Source organism: Phodopus roborovskii, unplaced genomic scaffold, assembly GCF_943737965.1.
Source record: "Phodopus roborovskii unplaced genomic scaffold, PHOROB, whole genome shotgun sequence".
Taxonomy (NCBI): domain Eukaryota; kingdom Metazoa; phylum Chordata; class Mammalia; order Rodentia; family Cricetidae; genus Phodopus; species Phodopus roborovskii.
The window spans coordinates 27938591-27952737 of record NW_026126416.1 but is presented as its reverse complement, the minus strand read 5'-3'; the positions used below and the strand labels follow the sequence as shown (position 1 = coordinate 27952737).

At 40.1% G+C, this 14147-nt stretch overlaps 1 protein-coding gene across 2 annotated transcripts in view; it reads right to left on the bottom strand.

The window, feature by feature from the left end:
* Positions 1–13705, bottom strand: part of Cep152 (centrosomal protein 152) — a 54979-nt gene extending 41274 nt beyond the window's left edge. Inside the window, exons 1-9 of one of the 2 annotated variants that reach the window (XM_051183502.1) lie at positions 13592–13705; positions 12736–12842; positions 12436–12508; positions 12086–12325; positions 10833–10998; positions 7178–7321; positions 5824–5963; positions 3734–3934; positions 245–392 (exon numbers count right to left, since the gene is read on the bottom strand). In XM_051183502.1, coding sequence (XP_051039459.1) covers positions 245–392; positions 3734–3934; positions 5824–5963; positions 7178–7321; positions 10833–10998; positions 12086–12325; positions 12436–12508; positions 12736–12842; positions 13592–13678 — 1306 coding nt within the window. In that variant the 5' untranslated portion in view covers positions 13679–13705. The remainder of the gene's footprint in view (positions 1–244; positions 393–3733; positions 3935–5823; positions 5964–7177; positions 7322–10832; positions 10999–12085; positions 12326–12435; positions 12509–12735; positions 12843–13591) is intronic. The other variant, XM_051183503.1, reaches the window with a different exon arrangement.
* Between the last annotated feature and the right edge of the window lie 442 nt (positions 13706–14147).

Genomic DNA, 14147 nt, shown 5'->3' with positions numbered 1-14147 from the left:
AAGCAGGATGGGCAGGAAAGAATAAAGGTAACAGAGCCATGAAAAAGAACAGAGGTTAAAAAATATGGGTTAATTTAAGTTGTAAGCACTAGTTAGGAACAAGCTTAAGCTAAGGCTGAGCTTTCATAATTAATAAGAAATCTGCACGTCATTATTTGTGAGCTGGCGGTCCCAACAAAAAACGTTCGAGTGCACTGTGCTCGTATCACAGTAGCCTCTGGGAAAACTCCCACAAGACACGCACCTGACTGCAGCAGATGGGCACACTGCTTCTGACTGTCCTCTAGACTTCTCGTCAACCTGTTAATAAGCTCAGTCTTCTCTAACTTGACAGCTTCTTGGTTCCTCTCCAGTTGCTGCACGTGATCCTTTAACCGGGTGCAAAGGTTTTCCTAAACAGAAGTCAACAAGTCATTGTCATGATCAGAGTTAGCAGAAATTAACAAAGTGTCAAATGTAAAGCCATCACCAGGTAGTGTGATATCTTGTATATGGTTAAGCTGTGCACAAGGTGAGAGTAACCTGGGGAACACCCAGCTATGAAAGGGCACCCCAAAACACTGCTATTCTAAAATCAGATTTTACTCATGCCAAAGGAAATATATTACAGTTCTGTTTTCATTTTATGCTGTGTTAACGTATATATACAAATGTAGGCAAACCACTTTGAGTCACGGAATCTGTACCCTCAGACAAGGAAACAGATGAACACATGGAAACTCTATTCTAAGCAGCCAAAGGCTCATTCTATTCAGGGCAGCCAAAAATAATCTTTCCCTCCTCTGAGTTGCTTTTAAACTCGATCTGTTTCTCTTATATTCCTCTTTCTACCTTTTACACATCTTATTTCCCTTGTCTTCTAAAGGCATCTCTGTAGTATACTATGCATAACAATGCATGGTATAATGAATTCTTGAAAAATTAATGGTAAAAAAGACATAGTAATTGTTGAGTGAAATGTATGAGGATATATAAAAAATATACACTATGCGACAAGGATCTTGTGGCCTACTGTGCAAACATTTCTCCAAAAAAAAAAAAAAAAAAGAAGCCTGAGAGTTTGAAGTCCAAGTAGAAGAAACCATCACTGTAACAACCATCACTTCTCACCAAAAAGCTGCTCAGGCTGAATGTCAATCAAAGCATGAAAGAGGCAGAAGAATCAGTGTAACAACAGCCTTAAACTTCCAGAGAAGCCCTAAGAAAACCATTAGTGAGCTCTCCGAAAGGAGGAGAACATGTGGGCCTTTGGTAACAGATCCCTTGCACAGCCTAGACCTTAATAACGCTCTCAACACGAATACAGCAATGCCCAACATGCGAACAATACAGGGGTGTCCTGTGCAAAGGAAAGGGCTCTGAAGGCTCTCGCTTTGCTTTAAAATGTCTGTGAATTTTCGATTCTATGTCATAATGCAGCTGTGTTTGCTTTAAATTTTTCTAGCAGACTTTTAGCAAAATGAGGCTTCTGGAAAGCGGTCCATGTTTATTTAGCGCTGCAAAATTCTTGGCATGCTGCTGCTGTTTCCCAGGCCAGCTTGGGAAGCAGAGCTCTAACAAGGCAGCATAACATGGCTGATGCACTGAGAGCAATGCAGTGCAAACGCTGCTTGTTGTGAAAGGGTGACAAGACACTCAAATTCATATTCCAGAGGTCACAACAGTTTTGAATTGCTACACTGTGGTACGCACAGTCTTTGCTACACTGAAACTCTGATGTTTAAGGAAAGCACTAAGTTAGTACTGTGCTATAACCATCTATTTCTCAAGTCACACTAGGTACACAGACATTCAAAAAAAAAACCTCTGCGATGTCAGAAATGCCACACTCCAAGTACATGCAACTAGTCAGTCTCTGTACTCACTTCTCTTTCAAAGTACAACACCCACTCACGATTTAAAAGAAAAGTAAGTCTTAAGAACATTCCCAACTTTTCATTAAAGAGAAAGAAATCTAGATCTAGCCTTCCCACAAAGATGGGGATCAGAGAATGGATGTCCCTGCTTGCCCTTGAGCATCTTGTTGGAAGTTCTTGCCAATGGAACGATGGTAAGAAAATGAAATAAAGGAATACAAACTACAAAGAAGACAGTAAAACCCTCTTTGCCTATGAAATGACAGAATCTGCTACACAGAAGGGGGAACCAACTAAAACTAATAAGCAATTCCAGAAGAGCTGCAGAGTGTCGCTAATGGGAGAATCATTTTCCCATCTACCACAATGAAATTTTTAAAAAATTTACAATAACACTCCAAAAATGAGGGTCTTTAGTAGAAATGTAAAGCATGTATAAGATCTAGTTGGAGTAACAACAAAACTCTGAAGAAATCAATAAAGAACCCTATAACTGTAACAGCTGTCTATGTTCACATTGGGAATACTAAGCATCATCAGGGTGTCACCTGCTCCCAGTGAGACCTGCCTAGTCTCTACTCTCAGCATACCAGCAAGTTACTTTGTGGGTGTCAACAAACTGAGGATCTTAGATTTACACGAAGGGCTCCATATACCACCACCACACTGTGAACATGTTGAGGAACTAATCACAGAGGGCAGGAGGGGAAATTCTTATCTTTTTCTTACTTTTGGCATGAACTTGACTTTTGTAGCATTCTTCCAATGAGGAATGCCAATTGGAGCATAAAATAGTACAGATCAGCTAAAACAAGTACTTTGACTCCTTATTACAAATACTGCTGAATCAACTGATAACAAGTCTACAAAGTGGATACCATAAAAAACACTCCCAGGGTGAGGGGATAAGTCACAGTAAATACAATTCATGATTTGGAATCTGAAGCCCACTCGGCACAGAACCAATAGTCTGTTCTATCTTCTAGCCTAAGGTTCTTCTTCTGAAGTGGTGATGGCAGGCATGGGAACAGATAAAGAAGCCAGAGGCACAGGCTTTGACTCATTAGCTGGCCTTTAATAACCTCAGGCTGGAAGGAACTGGTTGTACTAGAGCAGGAAGAACCAGGGAGGTTGTCCTAACTGCCACTTTGGGATCTACCAACATTTGTACCAACCATTCCTACCAGAAAGGTTTCCAAACACACTAGTAATTCCTCCCATTACATCCCAGTGAGATAGTGTCAAGTCCGCGGAGGTAATGCTCGCCAAACAGCCCACAGGAGCTGACAGACTCCACTTTCCTAAATCTGTCAAGGACCACTGATGACTGTAATACCACTGTGTTTACCAAAGGTAATATGAATACACAAACATTTTAAAGTAAAATAAGAACTATCTTCTAACTATATAGAAGGTCACTGAGATCTATAGACTTTGGGTCTACTTAATTTTGGTTCATGATATTTTTTATAATAAAGTTTATTTAGAAAGTAGATAAATAAAAAGTCCTTAGACGATTAAAAAAAAAGGAGGGGGGTCAACCTCAGGTTCTGGCCAGTGGCAGTACTCCCATTCCTTTCAGTTGGCATTTACTCTATAACAATATGAATATGCATAAATACTATACAAAATAAAGTTTGACTAGCACTGTTAGGTCCGAGAAGGTACTAACTGATCCTACAAGAAAGGTACCCAAAATCAGGGTTTTAGACATATTCATGACTTTAAAAAAAGGTTGTATGTGTTGGGGGGAGTTCGGTTATAATTTTATACCTATTATCAGCAGCAAAATTTCTAACTGGGGGACCACAAAATATTAGTTACAAAAAATAAGCAGCTTTATTCGATGAATAGTTGCTCATTGGGTGTCACCTGACCTGCTCCTGAAGTGCTGTTCGGGTTGCATCCAAATCCTTCTGTAAGGACAGCACCTGCTCTTCGTACTTCTGTGTGAGGCCCGAGACGATGCTCTCATGCTGTTCTCTGGCTCGCTGGAGTGATTCAGAATGATGGAGCTCCACCAGCTGCTGTTTCAAGTTTTCCAGGGTGATTTCAGTTGTTCTGGCCTTCTTGGTCAACTAGCAAACATACACAAGATACCCATCTTGATAGCTCTGCTCTGCAAGACTGTCCCTGGCTACTACTCACAAGCTCACCGTGGCTGGAACAATTCCTCACTCACAACTAGACTGCCCAGTTATGTGCAGAGGGTAAATGAGGATTCTGAAGAGCACAGTAGCCCTGCTGTAGTACCAGGCCTAGCACTGTTTGCATGGCTCTATTAGGAAAAAGAGGGACAACCCAATTGTGGGGTCATAGAAAAATGTGACGCTCCTTCAAAGACTGCAAACCTACACATGGTCACTTACTAAATAAAGTTTTTTGGTTTTATTTTCTGAGACAAGATCCCACTGTTTGTCTGCCCAGGTTGGCTTCAAATTCCCAGGCTCAAGTGATCATCTTGCCTCAGCTCCCTGAGTAGCTAGGACTACAAGCACATGCCACCACATCCCAGCAGAATGAGTTCTGATAGCACAGCTAATACTGTGGGTAAAATAACGACCCACAGACAGTTTCCCAATACCCTAAATCTGTGATTGTGTCGGCTTTATGGCAAGAAAAAATTAAAGTTGTAAGTGGGATTAAAGTTACTAAGCAAATAACCTTAACATGAGGAGACTCTAAAGGAATCTATTCAGTTCAAGATCTTTACACTCTGGGGATTTGTCAGTAACTGACTGTATGCTCCAGGGCAAGTAATTTGCTCTTCTAAGACCTGCTTGACATGTGCATAAAGTGGTAGAGTAGCTTTCTAATCAGAATTCCAATTGGATTTTTGTTTTATAAAACATTAAACACTGATTTACAAAATCTAAAGAAAAAAAAAACCAAAGGATATTTTCAATGTTTGAAATAGGAATAACCTTTGTTTCCCAATTTTAAAATACATCATAAAGCTACCATCATGACAGCACTCAAACAAGAACAGAAAATATGTAAGAAAAAATTTGTACAAGTTAATTTTAAACAGATCACTCAGCATATACTGACCACCAACTAAAAGCCAAATACTGGCCTAAATGACAGAGCTATAAGCATGAGGCTAGCCTAGTGATGCCTTCAAGGTATGCTTCACTTTTTAGAAGAGAGTAATTACCCTGAGGAAAGAGACTCAGAAGTAAAATGCTATAAGCAGGAGTAGTTAGTCAAATGGCAATAGTCATGGAATAGGCATTCCCAAGAAGAGGCAGTGTTCATGAGCATTCAAAAACAAGACTCAGGAGGGAAGAGATGAACCATGGACAGAAGGTCACCTTGACCCACAGGTAAAGTAAGTCATGCAAAGCTGATGGGAGATGCCATTATGTAAATACGTTTCTCATACTGGTTAATGAATAAAGCAATGTTGGCCAATAGGAAAGGAAGATAGGAGGGACTAGGAGACAAGGAGGGAAGAGGAAGTAGTAAGGAGGAGTCAAGATGGAGAGTCTGAAGAAAGCAGAATGCTGGCCAGCTCCCTGGTAAGAGAAGACCACGTGGAAATACTAGATTAACAGAAATGGGTTAATAATTAAGACAGAGCTAGCCGATAAGAAACTAGTAACGGGCCAACAGAATTATATCAAATACAGAGTCTCAGTGTGTTAATTGGGGCTGGCGCGGCAGGACCAGACTAGCGGTGGGAGGAAAAACCTTACTCCTTACACAAAGCCTGTAAGAGAATAACAAAATTGGAACTATATTCTGGAAATGTTAATCTGGGTGTTCATAGAGAATTTGCAGAAAGAGTAAAACTAGACTAACTAAGAGACTTTTGGGGTAAGGACACAAAACTCAGAAAGGGCATAAATACTAGCATCAACAGAGAATAACCGCCACCTCCTCCTGGCACCCACAGATGACCCTGGCAGGACATCTGTGATAAAATGTTCTTCTGAATGTAGTCTTATACAAACTAAAAGCTTACCTTTTCTTCACTAACTTTGAAGGCTTGAATCTGGGCCTCCAGTGTTTTTATCTGTGCTTCAAGCTGGATCTCCCTTTCCTTCCCATTCTGAAAGAGTTTCTGGGATTCCCGAAGGCTAAGGGTCAAGCCATCCTTCTCATCTGGAGCATGAAAGATATTTACATAAATACTGTCATTGTTGTGGAACCATAATTATCACAACCTCTATGAAATCTATAACTGAATGAAATTCAATTCAGACAAATGCGTTTTAAGTGCTTTAGAGAAAAACGACAACAAAAAAGAACTACTAAAAAAATTTTGATGACAAGAATAATTCAAAGAACCAGCACCACTGCCTTTAAACCCTTAGTGCATCCCTTCATGGCAAGAGGGTTCCCAATACTTGCAGCATCTGTTCACTTAAGGACCAACACAGATGCAAACTCGTGCCATCAAAAAGGAATCCCAGAGCAGGTCAGTTATATACACCCATGATCCCAGTACTGGGAGGACTACACAGTGAGCAGCACTAATCACAATGTATCTGAGAACTAATCATTCCATTACATTTGTGTACAGAAGTCTTAAATTCCCCAGTCTTTTTGGTCCTTCCCAAAAATACTTCACCATAACATTTCACAAATTCTCTCCAAAAAGATCTTTGTGAGCATCACAAAAAGACCTTTTTTTGGTTGGTTGGTTTTTCGAGACAGGGTTTCTTTGTGTAGTTTTGGAGCCTGTCCTGGAACTCACTCTGTAGACCAGGCTGGCCTTGAACTCACAGAGATCCGCCTATCTCGGCCTCCCAAGTTCTGGGATTAAAAGCGTGCAACAACAGAAAAAAAAAAAAAAAAAAAAAAGAGCTTTTGTTTCACTATCAATTAAATTTGAAATGAGCTGGAATCCAGTCAGAAAATCATTCTACAAATGGATACTCAATACACTGACTAAAGCTGGAACACAAAAGAATAAGAAATCAGACCCTATCTGTTTCCTCCAGATTACACCAGAAATGGCGACTAGAGTCCCTAACTTCTTCTGCACTGCAAACTAAACATGTCACCTCTAAGTGGAATACTTTATCGAGGTAATGATGTAAGGAGTCAATGGCTGGTAGGGAGGAAGGTCATCCCGTAAACACCTGAGAGGAGGGACAAAATGAAAGTAAAGGAGAAAAGAAAAATGCCCACAGACACTAGTCACAGAAGTCCTGTCTGGGCTTGGGATCTGTTCCAACTCACATGAGCCCTCTGCCCAGATCACATGAGGATACTGGAAATGAAAAACCCAAGAAGCTAGAACAAAATAAGGTGAATTTATTAGAAACCAACGGCCCAGGTCAGAAAAAGCTCCAAGCCAGCAGCCGCCTCACCTTGAATTATCAGAAGCTGGTGGTTCAGATACCGAATCTGGCGTTCACTGTCGTTCAGCTTTTCAACTAAACTGTCCAGTTGTCTCTCCTTCGCTTTGTTAAGAACCTGGAGTTGAATAATATGTATATTTTCTGCAGAGTCTGCTTTGGAATTAGAGACAATTTATTAGATAAAAAAACATAATAGAATGTAAATCTGTGCTCAGCTAGGGTAGTGTATTTCAAGCTTTTTAAACAACTTGGTGAAATATCATGAAACCGATTCAGGGGATTGCAACTAACATCCTTTTGAATATGAAGACAGATTATACAGAATGTATCAGAGAGCACCATGTAGTGAGGATCTGTATTTTGTCTAGAACTGGTTTCATTTACTACTACAGGACAAACTGCTGGCTTTACTATGGGTCACCGCCAGAAAAGCAGGAATGTGTGTTGTCCAGTGTGGACAACTAGCACGCAGCTGCAACAGAGAAAAGTGTTCTAGACAAACGAGGGGCAACACACAAGCACAGAGCTGCTGTCACACTATCTGAAAAGAACACCACTACCTACACTTGTCAAAACAGCTTCTTACAGGAGGGTGAATCATTATTTCATGTTCATACTGGTCCATAACAGCTACATTCATTAACTAATAAAGAGAGGAATAAATTCTTACATCTTCATCAGAAACAAAGTTATTGTAGAAAAGATTTAGATTGTAAGAAAAAGAAAATGATAGGTATAAGAAGATATTCTTCATTTTCCACTGTAAGCTTATGGTCAATAATACATATAAAATTTTTAAAGATTAACAAAATAATTTGTACTCTTTTCTACATTAAAAAAAAAGAAAAAGAAAACAGAAAATTTAAAGGCCAGGCATGATAGTACCTGCCTTTAATCCCACCATTCAGGCAAAGGTAGACAGGAGTCTGTGAGTTCAAGGCCATCCTGGTCTACATAGCCAGTTCCAAACTAGGGCTTCTGACCAAGACCCTGTCTAAAAAGAAAAGAAGAAAATCTAGATAGTGAATGCATCTCTCTCAACTTACAGGAGGGGACAGAAATGAATTGTCTCAAAGTTCTACCTCTCCAAATTCACTTTTTTTTTTATTAACTTTAATTATTATAAAAAATAATTTGCAAAAAAAGATTACACATCAAAATTAACCAGATCCAAAGTCTTTACACTTCAATGAACTTCTGAATGGAGAAGCCATTCTGAACAGGAGCTGTGAAACTTCATCAAAAACCAAAAATCCAAGACAGAGTTAGAACTAGAAAAGCAGTTAGTTTACGCCTTCTTTCATAATTCCTATTCACTACCTGTATTCAGCCCTGCCTCTTCCCCTAAGATCAGCCTTTCTTGTTCTCCTCTTCATGCTTTACTATACCCACATGTGCATCTGTTTACATATATGCCTGTATTATTGCTAGGTTCCCAATTCCCACATGAAGAACACTCAGGGTTTTCTTCCTGAGGTTGTGTGACCACGACTGAACTCATTGTTTAACTGCTGTTGCTAGGAAATTTGGCACTACCATCAAGTTATGTCTAAATGATTAATTTCTAAATGTCAACTTTAAAGAAATGTATAATCACCTTAGAAATAAATTAACTTAATAAAATGCAGACTTTTTAAAGAACAATAATGAAAGACACAAAGAGCAGACGCAGACATGACTGTGTGATGAATGCCACTCCATCTCAAATCACCTCAGCCACATGCTTGTTCTGCTTCTTGGTGGCACTTCAAATAGAGAGAAGCCACTCCTACACTTGCTGTTGATGTCTTCAAGTCAAGTCTGGGACTCCCAACAGCAATTCTGTGGCTCATATAAGCCTAAAGCAACACTCTGTGACCAGATAAAGAAGGCCAGTTTTCTCTTCAACCTAGCCAGATGTCCTATAGTATATAGGACAACCTCTCCAATCACTCTAGAATCATAACGGCTCTTCAACATACATAATAATTCAAAGTTAATTCACCAGGAGCATAGTAATAAAAGCTTCCATCTATGAAAACACTAAGGCTAGTCACTGCATAGCTTTTTTGTTGAGGTTTTTTTTCTTTTCTAAACAAGCGTTTTATCTCAAAATCCTCTAGTGGCTTTAAGTGTTTTCCTTATGATCATATTTATATACATTCTACATTAAAGAAAGAAAAAGGCTAGGGAGTGTGGCAGTTTGAATAAAAACTGTCCCATAGACTTGTTTAAATGGTTAGTCACCAACGAGTAGCACTATTTTAAGGGATTAAAAGGGTTAGAAGTGGCCTTCTTGAAGGAAGTATGTCACTGAGGGTGAGCTTGGAGATTTCAAAAGCCCATGCCAAGCCCAAAGTCAGTCAGTCAGTCTGTCTGTGCCTCTCTCTCTCTCTCTCTCTCTCTCTCTCTCTCTCTCTCTCCCCCTCCCTATGGATGATGCAACTCTCTACTGCTCCAGAGCCAGCATGCATGCCACCTTGCTCCCTGACATGGACTAAACCTCTGAAACTGTAAGCAAGTCCCAATTAAGTGATTTCTTTTATAAGAGCTGCCTTGGTCATGGAGTCTTCTTCATAGGGGTCCTACAGGGACTAAGACAGGGGACAAGTGATGTATAACTAAACCTGAGATCAACATCAATTCTGAGTACAATCTTCAAGTAAAAACTATAAAAATAAAAGAAAAACTAAGAAACTGATAATTTATTTATTAATTACATGTCTACAGAGTGAGTAACCCAAGGCTGGTGAGCTACGTGTATTTGTGTTCCAAAGCAGACAGGAAAGACTCTAAGTTTGGTTAACTGAAATACTCAGTGCTAAAACTTTCCTCTGACATTTTATTTTCAAATAATGCTACATTAGAGAGCACAGTACAATGAAACCCAAAGAAATAGTTAGAATTCATAACAGTTTTATTGTATCTTTACCCCACTAACAACTCCCTACGAACTCTTGTGAGGTGTCAGAATGAAAACAAGGGCTTACAAATGCCACACATGCCACCTGCCATGGAGCTGCAACCACAGCCCTTGGCATTTTTGAGACAGGGTACAAGCTCTCACCAGGAATTACAGGCTATCTTGGATGCTCTCCCCATGTACACAGGATGGCCTTAATGCTCTCACTGTGTACTCAGGCTATCTTGGATGCTCTCACCATGTACACAGGCTGTCTTGGATGCTGTCACCGCGTACACAGGCTGTCTTGGATGCTCTCACTGTGTACAGAGGCTGTCTTGGATGCTCTAAGCACTCAGGCTAACCTTAACTGGTGCCAGATTCTCCTGTCTCTCCTAAGAGCTACAATTACAGGTGAACCAACAATGCCTAGTTCAATAAACTATTTATTTTGAAATAAACATTAAAATGTGTATTAGTTTGCTCATAAGTACCTCAGTATATATCTTTAATATAAGGAAATAAAGGCTCTTTGAAACATCAACAATTCTACTATTGTTACTTTAAAAATATTAATTCTTGAATGTATATATAAAAATTCAAGAAGTGTTCAAAATTCCCCAATTATGCTAATGAAAAATGATACCCCTGGGTATAGTAACATAACTCTAAGCAGGAAGACCGCCATGGGTATGACACCAGCTTGGGCAACACAGAAAGGCCCTAGCTCAAAACAAAACAAAACAAAGTAGTCAAATAAATAAATATAAACAGAATACCTACTTTCATTAGCTCCTAAAAATTGTTGCTGCAGGCCTTCAAACATGTCACTTGCTGTTATCTCCTGGGCTGGTGAGCTAGCGCTCTGGCCAGAAGACTGGTAAGGTTTATATATCGCTTTATATGGCTCCAAAGCTTGACAGTTGGGTCCTTGAGATGAACCAAATTGCTATTAAAAGATGATAAAGTTAACAATTAAGATTTTATCTTTTCTTCCAAAGGTACTTTACTAGACACCTCCCTCCACCTTTCAAATGCTGAAATTACAGATGTACACCACTACTCCTGATTTATGCAATACTGAGATTGAATCCAGAACCCCAGGCAAACATTCTACCAACTGACATACAACATCCCTCAGTATATACCTTTAATATACAGAAATAGGAGCTCAGCCCATAACCAAATATCCATAGACATTTTTGCTCAAATACTAAGAATAGTTTCCTAGTCCTCTTGAGCATACTAAGGAGTCAATTTCAAAAATAAAACTTAAGAATTACAATGAGAGTTGCACCATAAATGATTAAAGTAATATCACCATCTTGGGAACATAAAACATGCTCAATAATGAGAACATGTGATACCATTTCACGTACAATAAATTCTCAATTATTTTCCAATGAATAACATTCTCCAGAAAGAGAGAAAATAACTACCTTTTAATAGACCAAAAAAAACAAAAATCATGTAATTGAATGATACAGAATAGCAATTGGGAAAATGAACCACCTCTTGTCATTGAGAAATTCTAAGACGCTCTATCTCCTGATGCCTTCTCAGAACTCCCAACAGTCAGTGCATGGTGGGCTCCCTTAAGAGTCGCCCATCTACAGCTGTGACACCACACAAAGCAGGAACTGGATTTGAAGTGTTGGACCTAACTTCCTTATAAAACTGGAGAGCATTGAAACAAAGGGAATGAAATGCTGTGATCACAAGACACCACTGCTTTAAGAACAGCATGTTTCTCAGAGAAGCAGCCTCACAAAGACAGAAGCAGTAAATGAGGGGCAGACTTAACCTTTAATGTTTAAACAGCTATTCCCAAAATCTCCTATTTAAACATCAGGCTTGGCATGGCAATTGCATTTGAATACAAACAGAAACAAATTTAGCAGGACCCTGAGAGAGTGGATTAAGAAAAACTGTTATAAATCACTTTACCTTTGCATTCTCACATTTCCTTAAACACACTAACACCATGCATGTACATGTATGCACACAGAATCTTCAAAGTCATATTCTCACAGTACCTGAAACTTGTCCCTCTGAGGATCTGAAAACGTAATGACACCAGCTGCCTGCTTGTGGAATTCCTGCTTCTGACCACCGGTGAATGGCCTAAAGTCCTCAGGAAGGTGATACAAATCTGCCGGCTCATGTTTACTTGGAGGGCTATAGCCACTTCCGCCTTCATCCTCTCCTTCTCCAGAATGGTACCCAAGATGCTGGTCTTCAGTTTTACTTCGATTTTCTTCCCAGCCATTGCCACACTGTTCTCCAAAATATAAATCCAGTATAGTTCTATTAGTCAACAAGAGTAAAACAAAAGCACTAAGACCTACCCTACCTGCAGCAACACTGTGGTCACAATAGCACTTACATTCACAATGTGGGATTTGGGCAGTACGTCAGGCTCAATCCACTTCCTCTCCAGTTGCTCAGAAGGGTGCAGTCTTGAGAAAAAAAAAAAAAAAAAAAAAAAAAAAAATACTTTAGATCTCCACTCTATCATATATGGCCAGAAATAACAAAAAGAAACCCAAGCTTCTAGTGTTTGTTTTTCCTTCAACCTCAACCCAAAAGTTTCAGAAATCAGTCTAAAGTTTACATCATTATCATAAAGAATCAAAGGAAGTTTTGTGGAGTACAACAAACAAGAGGAAGTGGTCCAGGTCCTTACCCTCCCACTAGGCCATCCACACTGCAGTCAGAATCGTGGTGCTCAGGAGAAGAGAGGAGGTCGTCATCCAGCATGTCATGAGGGAGGTCCGTGAGTAGCTGCTGCAACTGAGTCAGGAGTCACATCAGCATCACTTACTGACACAAGGCACTACCCAAGCTGTCCTGAAGCCCATGACTGCACACACAGAATTCTTACTCCTCCATTTAATGAGTTTCTGAAACTGCACATGAATCATGTTCATAATGCCACTTGAGGAAAGGGGAAAGCGTGACAGCAGGATTAACGATTAATGGCAGGCCTTCCTTTTTCTACAGGGGTGTTGGGTTTAAAAGCAACCCTAAATCACTGTGCTCACCCCCAGCATCTGCCGGGTTCCTCAGAGCACACCTGCCTTTCAGGATCCCACTTCACCAGTCATCAGGGGCGTTACAATCACATCCCACAGGAAATCTGGGTTGCCGGTGTACTCTGCCCAGGTGGTGGGAACAGCAGCAACAGCATATGGTCTAGGAGCCCTTAAGCTCTGGTAATGTGCTTGACACCCTCTAGGGAGTGACTGATTAGAGACAATCACCTAACCTCCAGGATGAGGAAGAAGCAAAAGTGTGCAGTAAAAAACAAAACAAGGTTGATTTCAGTATCAATATGCAACTGTAGAACAACAGGAGTGATGGGAGTGGGAAAGATGGATCCGCAGATGCCATATATCCATCTTTCCAGCCTCCAACCCTCTATCATCTAAAATTCCATTATTAACCTGGCTATACGTTTTGCTTTGTTGAAGCTTAATGAATCATAAATCATGATCAGTTGTTGAACACTGGGCCCAGGGGCTTTCTTCCACATAGCTCACCTCTTTTTCCCTTTCATAGTCTTCTGTGTCAAATTCTTCACCTTCATTCTGTGTCTGCAGTGCTACACTGCCAAACTCCAATGACATGGTCCTCCTGAGGGTGGAGGGAGAACTCCACATGCAAAAAAACAAACACAAAAGCCATATGACAACAACTCATAAATGCAAAGAATCATCAAAACAGTGACCAGGTTTCCCAAGTGGCTAGGCGGTATTTAAACAGTAAGATGACTGTAAACAAAAACTTAGAATGCTAACAAACTAGACTGACCAAACACAGAAACCTTGAGAATCAGCAAAAGAGAAGCCTCAGGTTTATGCACTGAACACACGAAGGATCCTCAAGACTCTCTCTGCCCATGCTCAGCACTCCACCTAGGCTCCTCACACCGGGGAAATGAACTTTTGTGTGTGTTCTGAGCCACAACTCATTCACTACAACTTCCAGGCTGTAAAAAGTCATTAAACTGAGTCATATAAGAAGCATATAGAGCCAGCAACACAAATGCATTTTGCCATAAAGAATATAACTCCCTTTAGGGAGTTAGTCCTGTAT